Genomic DNA, 25,148 nt, shown 5'->3' on the forward strand with positions numbered 1-25,148 from the left:
TCTTGCCTTTTTGACTACTATAGTGTTTGTTTCTAATCAAACCCTATTATGTTTTAGGGGGAATCTGGACCTCCAGGTGCACCTGGACCTGCTGGAGAAGAAGGCAAAAAAGGAACTAATGGCGAACCAGGCACTAATGGTCTACCAGGAACACCTGGAGAAAGAGTAAGTTCTATCCCACAGATGTTATAATATGTTAATAGTAATTTTTTGACTGTGAATGATGATGTGATCATTTAAAATTGATGTCCAATTTACAAATTAATATTTTGTGACTTTTCAGGGTACACCAGGTTTTCGGGGTCCCCCAGGAAGCAATGGAGTCCCAGGTGAAAAGGTATTTACCTTGATCCTTCTCATGCTACTCTTTTTTTAATGAAATATGTTAGAGTTTTGAAACCCATTATAACTATCTTTGTATAAATTAGGGACCTGCAGGAGAACGTGGAGCACCCGGTAGCCCTGGACCAAGGGGAAGTCCTGGTGAATCTGGAAGAGATGGTATCCCTGGACCACCAGGAATGAGGGTAAGTTTTTAATTTCTTTCCTAAGTGTAAATAATATATATAAATTAGAGTAGCATTTTGATTTCAATAATTTAGTAACATTTAGTATATGTACCTTTACTCATTTTGGCATACTAAAAAAAGAAAATACCATAAACACTATTAGTGGTAGGAAATTTATCCACATTACATTCTTGTTACTTCTAAAAATCATTTAAAATGATTTAGCAAAACGGAAACGATAAGTATGGTTATTATAGGAGCATTCTCTAGTAAACTCAGTATTTTCACCTTAAACGTATTGCACTTTGTTATTGTGGGCTTTAGTTCTTTTTGCTATTTTAGGAGGTTAGTATTTAGAAAGAGTGCTGTAGTTGCTGAAAACGTCACTTCTCTTAGAAAAGGTAACAGTTGGCGGAGCATATCCTGAAATTGGGGACAGCTATCACAATTATCTTTGGTGGTCTTTTGTGTTATTAAATAATTGAAAACTCAGAGATATTGTAATTCAGCAAAAAAAAAATTGTTTCTGAATGCTTACAATCAAGCTGTATTATATATTAATGTTTAGGATGCAAATGATTTAATGTTAATCCTGTTTATAATGTGGGGGATATTTCTGTACTAATGTAGGGGATAAAGCTATTACCATTTGTTTTGTTACGTGTTCTGAATATTAACTGTTGTCCTCTTCTGCACTGCAGGGTTCTACTGGAAGCCCAGGCAGTCCTGGATCTGATGGCAAACCAGGACCTGCAGTAAGTGTCCAAACAGCATAGCATCAGTTAGAACAAAAATGATTATCTGACAAATATTATTTTAAAAGAATATTTTACAAAACATGATTTTTACAAAACATATTGATGTTTATTTGTTATTTTATGAAATTTGGCAGTATGTGATTTTTTTGGCTTTCTTTTGGTCACCAGTCCTTAGGAACATTAAAACATTGTATATTAGTTTTGCTGTTTGTAAACTATACTGTTATGTATTTTCTTAATTAAAAGTATCCAATCTTGTATCTAAGGGTCCTGCTGGAGAATCTGGACGATCTGGCAATCCTGGTCCACCAGGTCCAAGAGGTCAACCTGGAGTCATGGGTTTCCCTGGTCCAAAGGGTAGTGAGGTTGGTTCCTTCTAATATTTTTGCAAATACACATAATACACCTAACCCAAAACTGATATTTAAATTTTTTATTTTCTGTTGGAACTGCCCCTCCATCACTGTTGAATCACTTCCTAACTTTGACTTTACATGTCCACTGGTAAGATAACCCCACTGAAGTCCCAGTTTTGCCTACCCACCTTGGTAGTTGCAAAGTGGAGTTCTTAAAACAACTGGTAAACCCAGTAATAAGTGAGTAACTCTCGGCCCCTATAGAGGGTGAGCACTAACAACAACAGGTAAATCCTGCACATGGATTTACTGAGAGATTTAACATTTTAGTTTCAGCGTCCTATGGTCTTTTACCCTTGGCTGTTATCACTTTCATGGTAACTAACCCTGTGTTTTATATTTTAGGGTCAACCTGGTAAGAATGGCGAGAGGGGTGGTCCTGGATCCCCTGGAACACAGGTGCGTCTTGTACATTTTAAATCAATATTATTTACATTGTTGCTATTTCTGTAATCAAAAATGCTTTTTTTATTTATCAGGGTCTTCCAGGAAAGAGTGGTGAGCCAGGAGCCCAGGGCCCTCCAGGTGCTGCAGTAAGTACCATTAATACTATATAAAACAAAAAGGTATAAACATACACACATTTCAGCAGTCTAATCAATATTCAAAGTAAGGAAAGTTGCGTAAAGTTTAGGATGCCACATAATCTTATTCAGAAAATATCATACATTTTATAATTACATTTAAATTAGGCATTAGGCAAAAAAAGTGTTAATCAATGTTTGATAAAGATGTTACAGATTGTTTGTATTTAAAGTAAAATTAACTGTTTTGATCTTCGCCATCTTCGTCTGTCCATTTTTGTAATAAAACCGCTGCCTGGTCGCAAATTTTAGGTTACACTTTAATAATGTTTTTAAATAGTGAGCGAGTAAAGTAATCTTTAAAATGAAAGAATAAATAGGTTATTTTCTAGATTAACAATAAATTCAATTTAAAGTGTAATAGGCCTGAAGCTTGCTTTCGTTCTTCGGCCTGACTGTTGTACTTTCCCCTTTTCTAAAATGTTGCTGTATGAAGTTTTGAAGGTAAAATTGTTTATTTTAGGCCAAACATCTCTTACAACTTTTTGAAGTTTCAACCTCTGTTCTTGTGTAAAAGGAATACAGTTCCCCATTACAGATACCAGCTTTGAAAGTAAAATCAGTTTATTCCACTTTCTTTGCAATTTTCCAAAGGGGAATGACCAACCGGGGAGATTAAAGTTAGCCTAGTTCTTATCATTGTAGTGTTTTAGTATTAAAAAATCATCTGCATAAAAGGTGTTCACAGTGAAGATAAAAATTCTTTACCTGTTATAATGAGGTTGTAATAATTATATTAATTAATATTATAAGCTTATGGATGGAATAGCAAGGGATAATATTATACTCAACATTAAACGTATTTACTAATAAATTCTGCAAAAAATATATTTTAAACAGAAGGTCATTAAAATAAAGATTAATCCTAAATCTTTAGATAATACTGTAGGACATACAGTTTTTGTAACCAGTCATTGGGATAAAAACAATACCTATTTTAAAAGAAGCATTTCATTCCTATTTGCTATTTCTAATACAGTTTGTCTTTTGTAGGGACCTCAAGGTGAGCGAGGAGAACCAGGAGCAACTGGACCACCTGGCTTCCAGGTAATAGCCAAATCTTTTTTTAAATTGCTTAGAAAAAAAAAGTTAATATAAATTCCAAGTTTCAATATCTAAGAATTACATGTTTTTCTATAGTCAAGCCATCCAACCAGATTTGATAATCAGTCGTTTGATGCCTGCATGGGATTCACTTGTCCAATCATTACATTGGAGAATCCCATTTTTGTTAACATTTCTATAGTAAAAATGGAAATCAAAATTCTGAAAAACTATAAAATGTATTATGAATGTCTTTGATTTTTTATTTGGTACTAAGTATTGTATGCGTTAATATTTACAGAATGGAATGAATCAATTTTCTAGAAATATTAATTATGTATTATTCTGATAGGGTCTGCCAGGGTCTCCTGGACCCGCTGGAGAGAATGGAAAACCTGGTGAAGCAGTAAGTTTTCCTTCAGATTATCATGCTTGTTATATGTGCACAGTAAATTTCTTTAAATGCAATTACATCTCCATTGTTCATTAACAGCTGCATAATCAATATATCTATTTATTGTTATTTTTAGGGACCTAAAGGTGAAGTTGGTTCTCCTGGAACCCCAGGCGGCAAAGTAAGTTTCAGAATTACGAATCTTTGTTAAACTTTTCAAGACTGTAAGTCTTTAGGTTGTTAATGATTGCCATTTTCTATAGAAATAAATAATTTATTGTTCCAAAACTTGCCATTTACATAAGCCATCAGTATATGATAAGGTCAAAGTCGGTGCTGTCATTGTATTCTTATTGTACAACTGATTGTACAGTAAATTGTACAGTAAACTGTAAAATGTAATTTTTTCAAATTGTAAACTGTTAACGTATTAGGTATTTTCAGGGAATAAAGACATGATAAAAGGAAAATAAAAAAAATAATATTTTGCTGTTTTCTGGGGTTTGGGTGAGATTAGTAATGTCCTTTTTGATCTACCCCCCTATTTTATGTTACTGACTGAATATTAAGGGGATTACATGGGTCATGCATAATCAAGCTAACAAATAAGCAGAAATTAATGTATGAGTGCTGCTAGTAAATTTCAGAACATATAAAACACTTCAATTAGAGCTCATACCCTGAGGCCTTAAAATCTAAACCAACAGGTTTTAAAACATCTTTAGAAATAAGACACCATGAATGAAATTAAACCCATTTTTTTCTAATTTACATATTAATAAATCTTTATATTATTGGATATAACCATTATTTAAATGTATTACAACCAAAACAATAAAATGATTACCCACTTACGTTAAATTCAGGGAACACTTGTTAATGGAAAAGGCGCATTAATTCCTTTCAGATTTCCTTATCTCTTACTTAGTAACCACTGACTTGAAGGTGTAAAGCTAATATTCATTGTAATATTATTAGTAGGCCGATTGTACATTTATGCAATCTTGCATTCTCAATGTGTTCTTAACCTGTGCAACAAATAAAGACTTAGATATGGTTTAAAACCATATCTACTTTTGTTGGGCATTGTGAGGAAGAACATAAAAGCTGAAATAACTTACCCGAAATTGTCAGTTGGGCTAGTTCATTTGAAATGATGCTTGCCACAATGTTTTAAATTACACCAATGCCTCAACCATAATGAAAACCACAGTAATAGTAGTCCAATATTGTGATATAAATAATAGATAACCTGATTTCTCTATCTCAGGGTGAAAACGGCATTCCTGGTGAACGAGGTCTGCAAGGTCCTCCTGGAGCCCCTGGTACTAGAGGTGCTTCTGGTCCTCCCGGTCCAGATGGTGGAAAGGTAATGACAAAAATAGAAAAATGTAAGATAAGTAACTCTGCTTTTAGAAATGTACTAGGTGTAAATCAATTTCTCCAGGAGACAATATATCTTTAGTTGTTTAAAAATCACATTTTAAATGAATTGATTTGTAACACAGGGACCTGCTGGACCACCTGGGCCTTCTGGTGCAATGGGACCACCTGGCCTTCAAGGCATGCCTGGAGAAAGAGGAGGTTTTGGAAGTCCTGGACCAAAAGGTGAAAGGGTCAGTATCACATTTTCTTATCACACACTAAAGATACAAATTTTTTAGTATTCATTTAATAACAAAAATAATTGTTTTCTAGGGAGAACCCGGAGGCAAAGGTGGAGATGGATCACCTGGAAAAGATGGATCAAGAGTGAGTTTTGTAGCCAAGTAAAATGTATTACACTGTAGGAAATCTGTGCCATATCTACACTCTGGTGTGCATTATGGGTTCTATGTCAGTTAAGAAAGGGTTTTCTATTTGATGTTAATGAAGTATGCATGGTACACATATAATTATAGAATTACAGCAAGTGAAACACTTTTTTTTTATATTGTCAGTATATGAAAACTAATTTATTTGTCTTCACCATCTTTCAAAAGTTTAGTGTTTTACCTTGTGGGTAAAACAGAGTACTACTTCATAATCCAAAGTTTTTTTTAAGTTTGTGTATGTTGCTTAACATGCAGAAAACGACTAAACACTTTTATTGAACAAACACTTAAGAAAACTGTTTAGCCATATAAGAAATAAACTCAGTTATGCAGCTCGTCCTAGCAGATAGAGAAGGGCAATATCATCAGACTAGAAATCACAAAGGAAGACAAGCATACAGACCTTGTGCATACAACAGTAATATTCATTTAAACAAAGAAAAAAAAATTGTTTGTACATTTATTCTTCTGCTTCATAAATGTTGTTATTTTATTGTACAAGGTCATTAAGCTCGTCTTTTCTTGTGTTCTTTATGTTTTCAAATACCGTATTTTATTCTTCTTTAAAGATGTCAGGCCCAATGAATAAAAAGTGTCTATAAAGAAAAAAATTAGATACTAGTGACAGAATGTCTCTCACTAAGCAGAAAGTTCTCTGGTCCTTAGCAGGCTTCACACCTCAGGTCACATTTACTTTGTGGGCAATAAAAATGCAAATAGAGGTGTGTATAGCCCTGCTGAGTATAATGGAAAGTATAAAACAACATCCAATCTTTGTTATAAAATAGCCCAAAACAAGTCCCGCTCTGCTTTAAATTGCTACAGATTGGCATTGTGCTGGTTCAAATTTTAATGATCCACCAAGTTCCTTCCCCGTTACCATTTCACCTATGAAGTTTTAATACAGATGGTATGGCAAACACGTGTTGGTGATCCCAACTGTGTAACCTAACATGTATCTGTATTAAATGCCATTTAGTACCCAATCAACTAAGACTTATAGTCATAGCTTGTAAATTAGACATATCTTGGAAGAACTGTGTTCAGCTTCAAAGGTTTGTGTTGAACGCGTTAGCAAAATCCATATATACCAGATCCACTGCCAGCCTTTTTTCTCCATTTATTGTACTTCTTAAAGTTGATTGTTCTCTAACTGAAACACTTGTATCCAGTCTTTTTTCCCCTAAAATATATTTCCTACAACAGAAGTTAAAATTCCTTAGTAATAACTGAATAAATTCCTGAGTAAATTTCCTCTAATAACCTATTCACACACTGGGCCTGATTTATTAAAGCTCTCCAAAGCTGGAAAGAATACACTTTCATCAGTGAAGCTGGGTGATCTGGTCCGGGATTCAAAACATTTGATAGCAAATAGCAAAGGACTTTGAAGAAATCCATTCCAGGTTTGCTGGATCACCAAGCTTTACTGATTAAAGTGTATCCTCTCCAGCCTTGGAGAACTTTAATAAATCTGGCCTACTGTCTTTCTTGTTAAGTAAGTATAGTGCATTTGCAATTGTGTTAAAATCAACCAAGTAATGTAACCCCCCCCTATCCAAATTGTGATCAGTCCTGGTGTCCACAACTGTAAAACTCAGCACTTTATGTTTACTCCTAAACTTCTCCATCCCTCAATCATGTATCAGAATGGACTGTCACTCAAAGTATGTCTTTCCTTCTTCTTACAGAAAATATGGTAATTTCCCATGCCAACAAATTTCCCAATTTTTATAAAAAATCACCATCTCCATTGACACATTGCAAGATACACAAAACCAAACTGTCTACTCATAGTATAGTATATTTTATTAAATCTCCATTAAATAAAAGCAATAAAATAAATGCAGTCACAATAAATAAATGTTTACAGCACTATTGACATATTGCAGAGTATAGGCAGTGTTAATCTCATGACATCTTACTTTTAATTAGCTATAGTGCAAATCTGTAGAAAAAATTGATTTATCAATATATTGGGTTTAACCTAAAGTGTAGCTGTGTTGTTCTGATAAATTTAGCGGTGATGACGGCAGATACATTATTTATATATTATTTTTTTATAACGGTTAACTTGTTTTAAGAATTGTTTATTACTAAATTGCGTAAATACTGGTATTTAAGAAATACATTCTGCAACTATTTTATTTTGTTGTGGACCCAAAAGGATATATAAGGGCCTGAAACACCTCCAGCTACATGCAGTTGTTGTGCTCATTTTCAAGTTACTGAGAATCAATATAATATACTTGTATTCATTGTAATCTTTTTTTACATTTAGGGTCCTGCTGGCCCCATTGGTCCCCCTGGTCCTGCTGGTCCATCTGGAGACAAGGTAAAGTATAAATTTGATTTTAACCATGTTTTAACTAGTTTAAATTGTAATATTTAAGACATATATTTTAAGTAAATGTGTTATGTGTTATGTGTTAATTAAATGTTTATTCAAAAAAAATATATATAAATATATATTTCAAAATATATTTCAGTAATAAATAGACAATATTTTACTTGTGTGTGCACTTTCTGGAAGAAAACCAAGGATCCACAACAGTTTCAAGATCGTACACCTAAAATTCCTGCTTGAGACTTACAGTATGAGCATTTTAAAAATTGTTCTTGAAGTCCTTTCTCTAGGAAAAGTGATAAACTGGTAACTTTCAGTACGGGGACTTTTAAAGCTCATGTTGAATCATTAATGTATTGAGTTAAACTAAAGTCTATGTAAACTCCAAACAAAAATATATTGCAGCATAACAGTTGTTAGATGTGTCTGTATTCATCTTCTTTACTTTTACCTGGTAATGCTGCCGGCAGCACACTTCCTGTCCTAGGGTGACAACACTCAGTCTTGATGCTATATCTATTGAGGAACAGCATTATTACCCAAGGACAAGACTACAGAACACACTCTTCCACTTCACTGTAGCATAAATAGGTATTTTGTACTCACTGGTAAAAGTTGAAAACAATGCTAAATTATACATTGTTAATACATGTGGAGTGAACAGAAACATGCTTTTATTGAAACAGATAAAACATAAGAATTTTAGTTATATACTAAATCGATATACTGATCGATTAAAAGGGAGCATATAGGTGAAAAACATTGTTAGGTTTGACAAAAATTTTAATGTGATATTTTGTATGTTGATCATATATATTTTCTCAACTAATGCTCTTGTTGAATTTTTTTGCTTTTACAGGGTGAAGGTGGTCCAGCTGGACCTCCAGGACCTGTTGGTGCACGTGGTGGCCCTGTAAGTACTTTAATTGCTTTTATATTATCTTTCTATAATTCAGAGTTACCAAAGGGGAAACATTATACAAAAGATGATAAATATACAATGTATAATGAAAGTATATTAGCCAATGTATTTAAAATAAATGTCTTCCTGTCATCATGTTCACTACCAAGCCATGTGCATTTCAATATATCTGATTCCAAATGCTGCCCCTTCCTCGGCCAAAATAAGCTTTTCGGGAGATATAATTGCAGGTGACTGATATCAAGGCAAATGTGTTACTTAAACTCAGAGCTGGATCATAACAAACCTAAATACATTTCTGACTTTTTACATCCAACATGTTTCTCTTACACTCCCACTCATCTCCAGGTGGACTTTTTGGGGGGTAAATGTACTGATCAGCAAGGCAGCTATTGTTTTATTGCAGAGGGGACATCGCTTTCCTGCCTGGTAGCAAATATTATTTTTGCTTTAAGGGATGGTAAATATATGTATAAATGGTAAAAATCTTTTCTATAAATCAAAGTTCTTATTTTTCTGTAATAAGTCCACAGAAAATAATTGCTTTCTTGCATTATATTCCGGAAATATTAATTCTCAGATAAGCAGATATTCTTTAAATATCATACATTTCATTTTTTATACCTTATACTTTAAAATAATTTGGACTATATAGTGTTTGTTTTATTAAATGTTTTATTATTTACCTAATTTTAGGGGGAACGTGGTGAAACCGGTCCTCCTGGTCCTGCTGGCTTCCCTGGAGCTCCTGTAAGTGTACAGAGAGTTATCATGTCCTATGTCATACATTCAACGTCGTTGTGGTTTGTCATAGCTTTATGCTAATGTAATCTTTTTGAATTTTGTGCAGGGTCAAAATGGAGAACCTGGCACTAAAGGAGAGAAAGGTGGTCCTGGTGAACGAGGAGAACCTGGTCCCCAAGGTGCTGGTGGTCCTCCAGGTGGTCCTGGTCCTGCTGTAAGTACCTATTTACTAATGATAATTTGTTCTGCTGTTACGGTAGTATGTGTGTATGGCCAATGAATGACCCTATAGTTGATATTTTTTCCTTTCATTTTTTTATAGGGCAATGCTGGTCCTCAGGGATCAAAGGGTGACCGTGGTGCTCCAGGATCACCTGTAAGTAGTCCAGTGTAAATATTACAATACATGATGTGAGCAGCTTACCTAAAGCTGTAATCTTTCTTTGACATAGCTAGGTTGTATTTTTTAATGCAATTAACACTTTATTTACATTATTTGGTAATGCTTGTCTATGATTTGTATATGGTAGCAAATATTCATGCTGTTGCCAATAACCAGTGGAGAGGATTCATAAGAGACACAATAAAAGCACTGGAGAGCCAAATAAGCTTATACGCCATGGACTGGAAACCACTTGCTAAAAATGAGAAAATGCAGATTATTTCGGGACTTTAAGGGCATTCAATCAAGCTCAATATACACAATTAATAAGTAAAATATAAAACATTAATTTATTTAAAACTTTGTTAAAATTACATAAAACAATCAAATTGATCATAACATTCACGTAGTTGGTCTGTTTTATGTTGATAGGCATTAAACGTACAACGCGTTTCACGGAGCTAAGTCCGCTTCCTCAGGAACAGAGCAGCCTATAATCATACAAACTTTATATTCAATATTTATAAGCATTGACCTCCAAAAATAATGTGTGTCCAACATATTATGGTTATGTCCATGAACCATAAGGTTCTGTCAGCAAACTCAAGAAATCAACTTACTCCATCACACATCACTTTTCTCTTTTATTTAAAGCAGCATATTGTTGAAAATAACAGCCCAGTATTATAAAATATTACCTGAAAATGAAAGCAATGACATCTAGTTATCCATATATATATACAAACATATACCCACTCAACTGGCAGTTCAAATCAAGCTCATAAGCTTTGCCAAACCACAACCTTTTAAGCATGAGGCAATCTCCTAAAATAACTTTCAGGTCTTCAGGAAACCCCTGCCATAATTACTATATCCACAGTTCGTAGTACATTAGTGTGGTGGTCAGTAGGATGAATGCCTCTTATACTGATGGCCGTTGGGAAGGATACCACCTTTATAGATAGCCAAAAAGATCATTGGAATCTGGTAAACTGACATGCGTATCATAAACTCCTCATTGCACAAGAAACACCTAGCAAACTCTAGAGAAACCCTGGTTGAGAAACACCAGCCTAACTTCAGCTGTCTAGTTGTTCTGATCAGTATGTGATGTGCTACAGGAGTGACTTTACTAAAGCAAGTGTTAATAGTAGGGAGATATTAAGGTAGGCTTTCTCTACCTTTTTTTAATGTGAGGGGACCCTTAAAAATAACATTTAGGTTTTGGGGAAGCCCTGTTATAATTATATATCTACAGCTCATGCTACATCAGCATAGTGGTCAGTACATCGCATACCTTCCACATTGCAGGCCAGTGTTAGTAATGTCAACCTAACAAACAGCCAACCATATCATTGGTAAATTAAGCTGAGCTGAGAGGTTCAAATTGTTAATTATTTAAAGAACCCCTAGCAACCACTGTAGGAACCCTAGGGTTTGATGGAACTATGGTTGAAGAAATATCTATGAGAACAACCCTTCTTTGTAGTCATATTAAAATGACCTTCTGCAAATGGAGAATGCACTCCTGGATTATTTTCCAATTTTACTTAGAATGTAAACTAGAATCCCTAACAGACATTTTGCATTATATGAAACAAAACTATAACTGAATTGTGCTTAAAATATGTAAGAGTTCTTTTGAAAATATTGTTATAAATATTGATATAAACCTTACAATTTGCAAAAAAGGCATAAAATGCTGTTGTTTTACAGGGTTCAGCTGGTTTCCCTGGAGCTCGTGGTTTACCTGGACCTCCAGGTACTAATGTAAGTATTCAAAAATACCCATGATTTAATATATATAAATATATTGTATACATGTTAAAAAGTATTAACATACAGAGTATTCTTCTAAAATTATTTTTTTAACCACTACATTCCTGTTTTCTGATCATTTTTATCCTTTCTTATAAAAATTTAGGGTAATGCTGGCCCTGCTGGTCCTCCCGGAGGCCCTGGAAAGGATGGTCCACCCGGTCCAGCTGGCAGTTCTGGTGCTCCCGGAAGTCCAGGCTCTGCCGGTCCAAAAGGTGAACCAGGTACACAAGGAGAAAGAGGATCACCAGGAAATCGAGGAGAACCAGTAAGCATTCTTTTAGTATTTCCAAAAACACTTTCAATCACTAGTATGAAAATGTAAAAATATTTTAAATCAAATACTCTTACTTTTTGTTTTCTCAGTTGCTTGTAATTATTTATTGATTTATTCCAAAAAGTAACAACTTTAGTGCCAACCAAGTGGACAAAATATTACATGAAGTAAAATTACACATTTGCTTGTCAATATAAAACTTTAATTAAAAAATAAGTCTAATTATGCACATTTATTTATCTTATAGGGTGCCCCAGGTCCTTCAGGTATTAGTGGTCCAGCTGGCTCACGTGGTATTGTAGGATTACCTGGCTTACAGGGTAGACCAGGAACTCCAGGTCTTCCAGGCTCTAAGGTATCACTTTTTGACTTATAAAAAAAATATTATATTGTTATTTCACCAGAAATGCTTATGTGATTCTATTAATATGAAATGTTCTTTGTACTTATTTTATAGGGTGAAGATGGAAAACCAGGTTCCAATGGATCACCTGGTGATCGTGGTTTCCCCGGTCCACCAGGACCAGCCGGTGTTAATGGAGCCCCTGGAGAAGCTGGAAGAGATGTAAGTAAATTAAAGCTATGTATGCCAAAGTTAACAAAATGGCATTGGTTTAATCAGTGGCATAGAGGAGACACAGATTATTTAGACATCCTTACTGTCACTGGAAGAAATCTAGAGGGCCCTTCTTATTTGTTCTGTTTACTGTGCATATAGCTTTTATTTACCTCTATGACACCATCATGATTATGGAATTCCAGCGTTGTTTCAATATATTGCAGTCTATGGCTTATGTTTCTCAGAATATTATAGAAACAGAAAAGTCATAAGAGCAAAAAAAGAATTGAACGGTTGACTTTAGGAATGTAAATACCAGTGTAATTCTAGATAAGATACCTCATGACGAGTGTCCTCGGTGATATCGTTTTGTAGAGTATTTACATATCTTAAAAGAATGTTAATATCATTACAGTAGAAACTTTAACGTTTAAAGCAGAATTAAACCTGCATTACTCATCTGTTCCTCTTCCCTCGCAGATGCCCACTATTTTGCTTTAATTTTAGTTGTCTAGAACATACCACATAATAAATTAGGCACACTTTAAAAAAGCACACTAAGTTGCCCTCCCTAATCCTCCCGAGCTACATTACACTTAAAAACTCCATGCGGGCTGTTTATTTAGCTCATTAAGCAGTCACCTCCTCTAGGCTGTACCTTTGTTTTGGTTCTCTTCTGCTGCAACCATCCTCACTGATAATAAAGTTTTACTTTATAAACTTGCATAGGTACTTGCATACACTTGCCATTTGAATACATTTTATAGGAGATTTTTAGAATTTTTATTGTGCCTCTCTCATTGTAAATTGCAGACAAATGTTCCCATTGGGAATCAGTTTAAATATACAGGTGTAAACTCTTTTATGAAGAATATAGAAGTAGTCAAGTGACACATGTCAGCAGCATGAATTATACATAATTCCCTCTGATTGACATTTCAATTCATGTTACACTTTAAGAATTTAAAATTGTTCAATTTTTTTGTCATGCAGATCCATATAATAAATATAATAAAATATTTTTTTTTCCTGAAAAACAAAATGGGACTTTAGGTAAACTAACTTTTTTCTTCAATTCAGGGTAACCCTGGCACTGATGGTCAACCTGGACGTGATGGATCCTCCGGACCTAAGGTAAACATCAGTTCTGTAGTTTTCCTTGCATAGTGTAAACATTATTTAAACATAATTTTGGTGTTTGTGGTATTTATCTTTACTTTGTTTTTTTAGGGTGATCGTGGTGAAAATGGCTCTCCTGGTGCTCCTGGATCTCCTGGTCACCCTGGAGCCCCAGGTCCCGTTGGCCCTGCTGGAAAGAATGGCGACAGAGGAGAAACTGTAAGCTCTATTATAAAATTATTACTCTATGGCTTAGATACTAATACTAGATGCATACCATTGAATATATTTTTTATATACCATCGATTTAATAGCACTAGTATCTGGAAACTCCATGGAGATGTATGGTATGATGAAAGAAAATATAGCACGGTACCAACATAAAATACATTTATGTAGGTCACTAGTGTTTACAAGTTCATGTATCAATAGGGCATGGCAAAAGGACAATTATTAAGGACAAGTGACCAGCTGTTATTTCTTTGTATTTGTTCCACGGGTCCACATAGATTCATTATATTGTGGGCCAGTATAGCCTACTTACTTAATACATACCTTCCCCTCATCTCCCCACCTGTTTCTTTAGCTTCAGCTCTTCTTGGAGAGAATGTGACCACTCTCCTTCCTCCTACATAATTACACTGATTGTAAACAATCAATTGTAACTTGGTGGACAATGAAATGCGCATACCTGTTGTATTTTTTATTCATTATGTAGATTTTTTTGATTCCAGTGTTTATCATGTGCATAATATTTTTTTCATTTCTCTTCTGTTTAGGGTCCTTCTGGTCCTGCTGGCCCATCTGGTCCCGCTGGTGCTCGTGGCGCTCCTGTAAGTTGATCTTGAAATTTTGTCATTGTTTTTTTTTTAAATTTTATGTAATATATTTTATTTTTTCTAATTAAAAATGATCAATAATCAAATAGATATTGTGCTGAATTGCTTGGTATTGATAATACATATGTTTTGTAGGGGCCACAAGGTCCACGTGGTGATAAAGGTGAAGCTGGTGAACGTGGTACCAATGGAATTAAAGGTCATCGTGGATTCCCTGGTAACCCTGGTCCCCCTGGCCCACCTGTAAGTTTGAAGAATCATTTCTAAACCACATTTGCATTGTATTACCAGTGTTTAAAAACTATGACCTGACTTAGTTGCAGATCCTTAAAAACCTTCTGTGATTATTTTAATATGTAGAATGAAAAGAACTTGGATTGGTGTAGGGGGGAAAACGGATCAAGTCCTCCTGGTCGATTTCTGTTCAAATTTTGTTCACATACACTTGCCTTCAATGCACTTTTTTTCTTGCTTGACTTTGCATCCATTGCAGTTTACAGCAGTACCATCAATTGATTTTAGATACATGTTTGACATTTGTATTGTAAAAGTCAATCAAAATAGGCATTGCTTAATATAAAGATAGCCTGTGTATGTCCAGCATTAGGTGAACTGAAAGATAAACAAGTTAACTGCAGAAAAATGTACAAACGCTTGTTATACCATCTTTTGATCACATTTACCATGTTGTTACAATAATGAAACAGACATGTATTTGTATTATTATTCATTATTGATAGGATTTGTGTAAATGCATTTAAATACTTTTGTTTTGATAGAACAGAGAAGAGTAAAGGTTTAAAAATCCCTAAGTTTACGTGTAATGTGAAGGCATAAAATACACATACAATTTAGGGAACATTATTTTTTTTTTAAAAAACTAATTTAAGAGATCAAATAAGCAAAGATTTCTAAACTAACAACAATTAAAACATTTATTACATCAAATGATTTTAAATTAAATGGATACTGCTGTATGTAGGGTTGTAAGGGTTTTTTGGTTGCTAGCAGTAGTATGTACTTTTCTGGCTTTAACTTTTACTGTGAGTGGATCATCTGACAAACTGAACATTTCATTTTAGGGATCTTCTGGAGAACAAGGTGTTGCTGGATCCCCTGGTCCTTTAGGCCCAAGGGTATGTACCCCATTGTATTATCTTTTCCTTTTTTTAAAAATTGTACTGTTGCTCAGATTGCCTGTAAACATTACTTTTAACCTGTGCATTCATATTTTAGGGTCCTCCCGGATCAAATGGATCTCCAGGCAAAGATGGTGTTTCTGGATATCCTGGACCTATTGGCCCTCCAGGTCCTCGTGGTAGCAGAGGAGAATCTGGCCCAGAGGTAATGTTTTCAATTGTACTTTATAGTTTAGCTTGTCAAAATTTTTCATAAATAATACCTATATCATACTTTTGTAGTATTTAGGAGCTATCCAAACTTCAAATAATGAAACAACAGATAGGAAATTGTGTTTAATAAAGAGTATAGCGTGTATATTTTGCAAAGTAAAAATTCACTTAGCTTAGTTAGTGAGGAAAAAATACCCTTTATACCTTGTGTAATTAAAAATAGGACTTTTTGCTTGCACATATTTTGGATTTTAAAGCCAGCACAAAGCTTAGCTAAGTGAAAATTTCTTCTGCAAAGTGAAAATTAACTTAGCTTACTAAGTTTGTAGTTTAATAGTTTAATAGTTTGAATATAAATCTAACAATATATATTTAAAATATTTTTTTGTATGTTTCAAAGCACTCAAACTTTTTAGACTTTATGCTCAAGTTATATATTTTCTTCGGTTGTGAAATCAATTGAGTAGGGTCCTCTTCCCCTGGGTTTTGAATTTGTATTTTTTATTTATACAGTTTTTTTACCTGCCCATCATTTTTGCATAACGCTGCATAAGACATTAGTGTAAGAATATTATTTATAATAATTAAAATTAGATTGTATACCTGTCATATTTCCTGACTTAATACCTTAGCATATGTTTCTATATGTTACGCATATATACTTTTATTACTATGCTATATCCATTAATGTATGTGCACTTCGTAATAGAATATATGACAAAATAAGACATATGGGTAACATTTCATGTAACTCTTCCAGGGTACAGCTGGTCAGCCTGGACCTCCAGGACAACCTGGTCCCCCCGGCCCACCTGGACCTTGCTGTGATGGTGGTGGAGCTCATTTGGGATCATTTGGTGGAGAGAAAGGACCAGCCGGAGCCCCATACTATGGTGACCAACCACTTGATACAACAACCACTGCTGAAATTATGACTTCACTTAAAACAATCAACAGCCAAATAGAAAACATTATTAGTCCAGATGGCACCAGAAAGAACCCTGCTCGCAACTGTCGTGATCTCAAATTGTGTCACCCAGAATACAAGAGTGGTAAGTATAACACAAAGTATTTGACTATAGCCTTATTTCTTTTTAATTTTGTACTCAAACCATGTCTTCTCTATCTAATTCCATACTTAGGCCATGCCTTACTGTATTTGTAAACAGTGATGCCTATTTGATCTAAAATTGTGGTAATAAACCAAGATACTCAGCTTTAAAATAATAAACAGTACAAAACTCAACTTACAAAAATTGTAAAACATTGACTTGTAGGTGAATACTGGATCGATCCCAACCAAGGATGTAAATTGGATGCCATTAAAGTTTACTGTAATATGGAAACTGGTGAAACTTGTATTAATGCCAATCCAAGAAATATCCCAAAAAAGAAATGGCACACCAGCTCTGGAACTGATAAAAAACATGTCTGGTTTGGAGAGTCCATGAATGGTGGTTTCCAGGTAAGGCATATCAAGGTTCACTTCCAAAATGGTTCACTTATGTGAGTTACTAGAACGTTTAGTCCCAAATTTAAAATTGAATTGTATTGGAGCAGTTTAATACAATTTAGATTTTTGGGGGTCATGTGAGTTGAATCGTTGCTTGTTTTTTTTATATCCCTTAAAAAATCAGTAATGACAGTTGGGGTTTCCAACACTTCCTTCTGTACCAAGTTGACAAATTTGAATATACAGAGACCTTAAAAGTTTTCAATCTAACCCACTAATATGTATCCAAATATGAGATGTCCATGTGGGGTTGACTGATCATTAAAAATTTCAGTTTCTAACTTTTTTTTGCTGTCTCCGTTGGGACTGTAAACCCACTATTTGTCCAGTTGGCCATTATTACAGGACTGAAAGTAAAGGAGAATCTAAAAGTTATCATTTTTACTAGAACACAGAGGAAATGTTAAATTGGGAACATTTTTTTCAGTGACAGGTGAGGATTTACTCTCAAGAAATAATTTCTAACTTCCCGCCGTGTCTTGTGACAGGAAAGGAAAGAAATATGGCACATGAATAAAAGAAAAAGAAACATTGGCAGTGGTTTTAGCTACTTCCTACTCACTTCAAAATACCAAAAACAAATCTGGGGAAACCCAAAGTGCTATGGAGATTATTACATTCTTTTTAAGCATTGAAGAAAAAAAATAGGTCAGATCCATGTGTCCAAATTACAGAAACATAACAGATGACCAAGAGAGTAGAAACCCTTTAGTTCAGTATAATATTGTCATTAAATGAATTATGTTTGCAAATGTCCTTTATATAGCAATGCACTATAGTAATGCAAGTATCTACAAGGAATTTGGGAGTAACATTTTCCACTGCATTATCTCAATATTTTTTGTATATATTTTTTATTTAACAATTGGTGTTTCTGTTTTGTAGTTTGGCTTTGGAGACCTAAATCAATCAGAAGATATTTCTGATGTCCAGATAGCATTCCTTAGAATTCTGTCCAGCAGAGGCTACCAGAATATCACTTACCACTGCAAAAACAGCATTGCATATATGGATGCACAGAACGGGAATGTTAAGAAGTCTGTAAAATTCATGAGCTCTACCGAAAGCGAGCTGAAAGCTGAAGGAAACAGCAAATTTACATACACTGTTTTGGAGGATGGTTGCACTGTAAGTTTTCTTAATCAAAAATGTGTAAAGTATTCACAAGAAAAAAACAAAATTATATCTCAAGAGAGATTAAGGAAGACATAGATACATTTGTTGAGAAGAGTTTAAAGAAAGAATAAAAGCTAGAAATTGGAAAGAACAAACTGATATATACAGTAAATATAACCAAGGTCATTTACATCATTTTGGTAGCTTACATGACACCATTAGCATCTTGGGTTTTGTATCTTTACCTCCTTCCAAAGGCCATAACAATAGCGGCCTTCTTCAAATTTATAAATTTGCTATTTGGAACTCATTATATGCTATAGTGGTAAATGTAGAGATTTTTAGACATTTGCTTTTCTACATTTATGAAAATACTACTATGATAACAGTATAACGTATTATACGAAAACATATTTTTAAAGTGATCTACTAATCTTTTTCCTTTGTATCATTAACAGAAACACACAGGAGAATGGGGTCGAACAGTATTTGAATACAGAACACGCAAGACAATGAGGTTACCCATCATAGATATAGCACCAATGGATATCGGTGGACCAGATCAAGAATTTGGAGTTGATGTTGGCCCTGTATGCTTCTTGTAATTTTGGATATTTCTTAAATTTAAACCACATCAAATGATCTACACTCCATTTGTTTCCCTTTGAAATTTTGTCACCAGAAAAAGAAACTGTGTTCCAATAATTTATTTTCCAACGGATGAGAAAAAAGGGATAGTTTGGTGGAGAGGCTAAATTTTTTTGTTTTGCAATAACACAAACTAAATGCTTTTGCTCTATTTTTTTTACAAATTTCATATTTTGAAGACATCTGAATGGTGCTATAAAAAGGTTAAAATCAATATGGAAAACACTGTGTGATGTACTTTTTTTACATTTCTGGCCAATTTAAAAAGCACTGATCAATCTATACATCAAACTCCACCCATTTTTCTAACCAAGATGAAGTTCCCTAGCGTGCATAAAGAACTTCCCTGTTTCAACTACCTCATCATGGACAGAAGATGGGTAGGGTTTAATTCGGCAAAAAAATAAAAACAAATAAGATACAAGGAATAACCATGAATCAAAAAAAATACAGTCTGATTCTGAGAGTTAATCCACTGATACTGTATTTTCATAGACTGAATAGTTTAGAATTGATTGATCAAAGACATTCAGTCTTCCTAGGTGCTTTCCATACTTTCCTGTTATTGCTGGCCAAGACCACTAAAGTAGAAGGGAAGTTTAACAATCAAACATCATGGTGCTAAATGCTAACATATTTCCACTCTAAAAGTATGCCAAAGAGGTATTGATTTTGAATAAATGGTAATAAAAAAGTTTCACAACAACAGAAACATGTTTGTCTTCTGTTCCAAATTATTGTTGGCTGTCATCCTACCTAAGGTGGCATATTTTTTATATTCAGCATCTGTAGCCACAATAATGAGGATACATTTGACAGACATTATCCACCTCTGTAAACTTTTTTATATGGCTGTTGAGTAAAGAGACACATAATAAAAATGATGTACAAAACTCATCTGCGCCTGTTTTTTTGTGTTATTTGCTATGGAATAGATGTCTGCTGTGTATTTTTCTCTGTGTGCCCCCAAGGTCACTGAACCCACCAGTAGAGGGTTGTACAGCAGCAACTGATGAGTAAATGTGAAAAGGTAATAATACGAGTTTCCAGAACAGGCATCCCTGAGTTTAGCTGTTTAAACAATATAAGGATTATCACAGGTATCATACAACTGACATACTTTAATCGCAGCCCTATATTATGTTTGTTGTATTCACAACATGGCAAAGTTGCTTTCTGCTTCAACCCCAAATACCAAGCAGTGATTGCTCTAACAAAGCCTTATAATATTTTAATGGGCAATTGATCAGAAGCAAAGCTGAAGGGTAAAGCTTCTATAGTCACGGTGTAAACAGATATAGTAGATGATTCTCCACTCAATTTTTTAGATGAATGCAATTGGGTCATTAAAGGAATAAAGACTGTTCGCTTCACACTTTACAGCAGTTTAATATTACTTTGAATTTTGTATAGCAAACGAGGTTAAGGTTTCCTGACTTCAACCACACAATCATATGTCTGCAAATTTCATGTTTCTTTAGCCCCTATATGTGAATAAGTACTCTTTTACAGAACATTTTCACCACCACTTTTGCTACTTGACTTTAATTGACTTTGATAATTGATAATTGACTTTGCTAAGTTGCTAAGTGAAAAGCCTAAACTCACTGGGTTAAGTCCAATGTCCTAAAGAAAACGGGTCCCTGCGATCACCTAGTACAGTGGTCCCCAACTATTTTGGACCTACAGAACACTAAACTTACGGACTTCGGACCACGCATACACGGAGAGCCGTGTGTCACTCAAAGGGGAAGAAACTTAGCCCAGAGTGACGTCATGATGCCAGAACCAGCTCAGAGACACAACCCATCAACTGCCCTGAGCCCTGGTGTGCCTTCCCAAGTGGAATGTTGGTCTTCGTGCTCTCGCGGCCCAGCTGTCAGACGGCCATTGACAGGGGTTAGGGACCCCTGACCTAGGTGACCAACACACACTACACATATTTAGTTGAGGGATTTGGGCTAAAAGTATTCAACTCTAAATCAATATAGGCAAATATTTCCTAAAGCTGACCTAAACACAAAAAATAAAGATTTGCTATATTTAGCATCTAAAATGCACACAGTACCATCTGAAAAAATACTTTCAGGCATGTGAACATGGCAGGGTAAAAATGGGGCAATTCACTGGCAGGTAAACTAGTCTTGTGTCTTCTCCCTGCCTTTTTTGGCACTACTGCCTCTAGAGTTCAATTCTTCAAAGATCACAGTATGTGTTTTACATTCATTGGAAATCCAAAAGGTTTTTTGTTTTTTGCTTTTTTTTTAGATTTAGGTTACAAAACATGCTTGGGGTATAAAGAGATGATTAATATTTGCACCCACTGGACTAAAATGAGTAATAAACCTAAAAACAGAAAATAAAGATTTTTTTGATAATTGGTACCTACCAACAATGTACATAAGATACACAGAATATAGTTGATTTATGTTTTTTTCAAATAGGAAAATGCATAGGGGCCCATAATTTTTACATTGAGACCTTTTATTGGCTCCTTTCCCTTTTGGCAAAAACCAGACCTCACCTGCCCTAATTTGTGGCAAGGGATATCATTGCAGGAGAGGGCCTCTTCGGCACAATGTGTGTTTAATAGGAGGACCTCACGATAATTGATCTCTCATCCTGGGGAATGAGTACAGGGGCACATCGTACTCACTAACCATCCCCATATAGGGTTAAACAATTCCTAGAAATGAAAACACCACACCCCAGGATAAAGTTCTTTATTTTTCTTACATTGCCATCCCTTCCATCAACAGCAACTCTTTGCTGCACAAACTGGGCAGAGCTCCTGTCCAGTCGGCTCACATGGGGCTCACAACAGCCTTGTTTAAGTTTGGTCAGCCAATCACACAAGAGGGCAGCCAAGGATGCCTTTCAGGATCGCTGCTACAAAATGACAGGAGAGAAGTGGAGCTCCTGTTATTGTGCACCAGAGAGCAGCTGATGCTGGATCCATCTAAGGGGATGCTATTTGGATTTTACTGGAGCTGCTAAGTTAAAAACTATAAATAGTTTTCTTAGCTAATTTTAAGAACCTTTGACAGAATCAGGGCACTATGAATTTTTCTGTTCAGTTCATTTTTGTTGAGAAAACAGGTGAATTTTTATGCCAGAATGGAAAAAAAGCCTGTCTGGAACTAATTGCTTTGATTACACTTGGTTAACAGTCACAAATAGTTTTTCCAATTGCAAATAATGGGGCTTCTCACATTGTGATTGGTGAATAATCACAATAAATTATTTAGTCAGTTTCAGGATCCTTAAACAGCATAGGGCAGTCAGAATCTTTTTTTTCTGATCAGTTCCCCTCTGATTGTGCTGTTTCTGGTACTACTAGAGTGGTTGAAGGTGGTGCAATTACTCGTTGGGATCAGGAATAGGTAGCTGAATTAGGTCACAGGGCAATTCAGGACTGACACCAATTTCACACTGGTGGCAGACAGTGTAGTCTGCTCTGGAGCGACACTTCCACCTGCCACAACACTGATGGATGGACAAGACAGCACCCAGATGGCATAGTAGGACAATTCATTCCAAACATCCAGTTTCTTGGCCCAGTAATCCATTACTGTCACTCTGTAGGCATACCACTATTACTGGCACCCTAGGGGAATACCAGATAAGATGATTCTATCCCTATCTGATTTTTTAACTTCCTGCTTGCCTGGCTGGAGTTACTTGGCCATATTTTCCAAGAGGCTGAAGTTGGACATACTTGTGCTGCTGCTTGGAGACATGCCTGTTGATGAAAAAAGACACTAGTATGTAATTTACAGGAATAGGCTGTTCTGTGGGGGCTGTACAATGTTTGTTCATAAAAAAAAATTGTGTTTTAGAAGGCTTATACATTTCCTTAAATTTGCCATGATAGTGAGGGCCTAGGAATGTGGCTACTCAGAAGTCATCTCTCTGTTTTTTAATATATTATACACTTGTCACTGCTACAAAAAAAAGCAATCATACAGCTTGTTTGTCATCATTACTAAGTTGGATGCTCAATCTGCTCCCTATGACCACCATTGCAGGTCTTCACCCCTTCTTGTCATCCTCAGCATAACCTACATGTCTACTAGACTGATGTGCTGTGCCACCTTCTGCTTTTGCTTTTTATCTTCTCCATATCAACCACCTCCCGCTACCTTTTACTACAGTGGACACTCCCCATAAATGGCCGTCTCTCTGCTAACACCTTCACAGATGTAAGACCATGAATGTGAGTCTCTCACCAATTCCTCATGCTGCATTAAATCTACCATGACTTCTAAAATTAAATTAAGCAGGATGACATCATTCATTCTACTTTTTCCTTGCACATTTGGTTGCCTCCTTCAGGGGCTTCAACAACCAATATGTCTCCTTTAAAAGCTGCCACTACCCTGGGTCAAAGAAACCCAATGATTTTTGCACTGTGATTCATCAGGTACTCAGTTGGTGCTTTCCTTTTCTTGTACAGGCAGTCCAGCATATGTATTGTTACGTTTCAGCTGATAGACATGTCACAGATTACTTTGTGATAGAATAAGGAAACAATTGTTCTCTGCAAGGTCACAATTGCATTTTTTGCAGTGTAGTCGAAGTGGCCACAGACCTTTCTGGCCATGGTCAAGATATCTTGCATGCCAGTGTAGTTCATCACCATTCAATACAAATAAGGAACATGATTTGGTTTGCCCAGGCACAGGGCAGAAAACAATATTAGTCCAGTTGTCAACAACTACATTTCTAATTTGGAGGCAGCAGAAGGAGAACAAATTGCTAGTGCATAGTTTCTTCACTTCCCCAGATTGACTAAATGGTGGATTCAGTGGCAGAGCCTCGGCTTACAAATGGCATATTGATGATTGGAAAAGCATTGGTGTGTTTCTATCAGTGGAAAGTAGTACTCTGGTGAAAAGGAAAAGGAAGAAGAATTAAAAAAGGAGCTAACCATGAAGCTTCTCCTCTTAATCATTCTTCTGGGTGATATCAGACCCTACCATGCAGACATAACAGTGTACTCTGCTGGACTGTAAGGCCCTGGTGCAGCACCAGTGTTTGCCAGATGCCAGTCCCCCAATCCAACACCACACTTTTCTTCTAAAATAAACCCCAGTTCAGCCTCAGGAGTCTAATTGCACCATTCCAGAACACGGTTGCCCCAGGACGTCTGTGCGCAGGGGAAGGAGTCTGGTTAAGCACTGACAGGGGACCAGGAGCCTACAGGTAATTCATTACCATGATCTCAGCAGAGGCAATTCTAAAATACTGAGCCAGAGGTCATACACAGGTAATCAGTTCACCAGACGAGGTTTGGAGTCACAGGCAAAAGGTTGGTCCAGGCAGCATACAGCCACAGGGTCAGGCACAGGAAAAGTCAGTACTGGTGAACATAATGAAATAACACACCAACAGCAAGTCAGCCCAGCTTAAAGTTACAACAGGGGCTGGTGACTGTGGAAAGTTAAGCTAGTCCCATCAGCCAATGCCAGCGTCGTATTGTTCCAGGGACTATTCTTCTTTTAAGTTCCCATTCAGCTGTGCACAGTCTTTGAGTATGTGCTGGGGATGTCGAAAAAGTACATCTTAGGCTGTACAGCTAAAGGAAAGCAGGAGATGCTGCTATTTCCTTGTTCTTCTTGCTGCTGCAAGTGACATACCTGGACAGAATTAAGGGCTTATAACACTGCAGTGGCACAGAGCACAGGATCAGCAGCCCAATAAGCGTGTCCTAACAGTCGCACAAGACGTTGGCCATGTACTGCCCATAGCCACTATTCTCGATTTTTGCATTTTAATGACAGGTTCCTTCAGTGAACAATGCATCTTGGAAAATGCAAGGTGAAATATCAGTAATGGGTTCCTAGTATTCTTTTATTTAGTGATTGTATTATCTTAACCCACCAATCTGGTAAAACATTGAGAAGGAACCAAGTAATATTTAAGGTCATGGATCCAGGGAAGAGTCTTCCAAATGCATCAGAAACAAAGCAGATTTACAAGACCTAATCTAA

At 35.7% G+C, this 25,148-nt stretch overlaps 1 protein-coding gene across 2 annotated transcripts in view; it reads left to right on the forward strand.

Annotated features, from left to right (window-relative positions):
* COL3A1 (collagen type III alpha 1 chain) overlaps positions 1 to 20,052 on the forward strand; it is a 57,011-nt gene extending 36,959 nt beyond the window's left edge. For both annotated transcript variants that reach the window (XM_072418796.1, XM_072418797.1), the window contains 32 exons: positions 58 to 165; positions 284 to 337; positions 429 to 527; positions 1,211 to 1,264; positions 1,534 to 1,632; positions 2,029 to 2,082; positions 2,163 to 2,216; positions 3,261 to 3,314; positions 3,664 to 3,717; positions 3,842 to 3,886; positions 4,976 to 5,074; positions 5,214 to 5,321; positions 5,404 to 5,457; positions 7,801 to 7,854; positions 8,726 to 8,779; positions 9,485 to 9,538; positions 9,639 to 9,746; positions 9,855 to 9,908; positions 11,631 to 11,684; positions 11,839 to 12,000; positions 12,257 to 12,364; positions 12,467 to 12,574; positions 13,649 to 13,702; positions 13,799 to 13,906; positions 14,467 to 14,520; positions 14,662 to 14,769; positions 15,609 to 15,662; positions 15,763 to 15,870; positions 16,639 to 16,930; positions 17,156 to 17,343; positions 18,277 to 18,519; positions 18,966 to 20,052. In XM_072418796.1, the coding sequence (XP_072274897.1) occupies positions 58 to 165; positions 284 to 337; positions 429 to 527; positions 1,211 to 1,264; positions 1,534 to 1,632; positions 2,029 to 2,082; positions 2,163 to 2,216; positions 3,261 to 3,314; positions 3,664 to 3,717; positions 3,842 to 3,886; positions 4,976 to 5,074; positions 5,214 to 5,321; positions 5,404 to 5,457; positions 7,801 to 7,854; positions 8,726 to 8,779; positions 9,485 to 9,538; positions 9,639 to 9,746; positions 9,855 to 9,908; positions 11,631 to 11,684; positions 11,839 to 12,000; positions 12,257 to 12,364; positions 12,467 to 12,574; positions 13,649 to 13,702; positions 13,799 to 13,906; positions 14,467 to 14,520; positions 14,662 to 14,769; positions 15,609 to 15,662; positions 15,763 to 15,870; positions 16,639 to 16,930; positions 17,156 to 17,343; positions 18,277 to 18,519; positions 18,966 to 19,112 (3,048 nt within the window). In that variant the 3' untranslated portion in view covers positions 19,113 to 20,052. The remainder of the gene's footprint in view (positions 1 to 57; positions 166 to 283; positions 338 to 428; positions 528 to 1,210; positions 1,265 to 1,533; positions 1,633 to 2,028; positions 2,083 to 2,162; positions 2,217 to 3,260; positions 3,315 to 3,663; positions 3,718 to 3,841; positions 3,887 to 4,975; positions 5,075 to 5,213; positions 5,322 to 5,403; positions 5,458 to 7,800; positions 7,855 to 8,725; positions 8,780 to 9,484; positions 9,539 to 9,638; positions 9,747 to 9,854; positions 9,909 to 11,630; positions 11,685 to 11,838; positions 12,001 to 12,256; positions 12,365 to 12,466; positions 12,575 to 13,648; positions 13,703 to 13,798; positions 13,907 to 14,466; positions 14,521 to 14,661; positions 14,770 to 15,608; positions 15,663 to 15,762; positions 15,871 to 16,638; positions 16,931 to 17,155; positions 17,344 to 18,276; positions 18,520 to 18,965) is intronic.
* The last annotated feature ends 5,096 nt before the right edge of the window (positions 20,053 to 25,148 follow it).

The sequence above is a fragment of the Pyxicephalus adspersus genome, chromosome 7 (genome assembly GCF_032062135.1).
Source record: "Pyxicephalus adspersus chromosome 7, UCB_Pads_2.0, whole genome shotgun sequence".
NCBI classification, from domain to species: domain Eukaryota; kingdom Metazoa; phylum Chordata; class Amphibia; order Anura; family Pyxicephalidae; genus Pyxicephalus; species Pyxicephalus adspersus.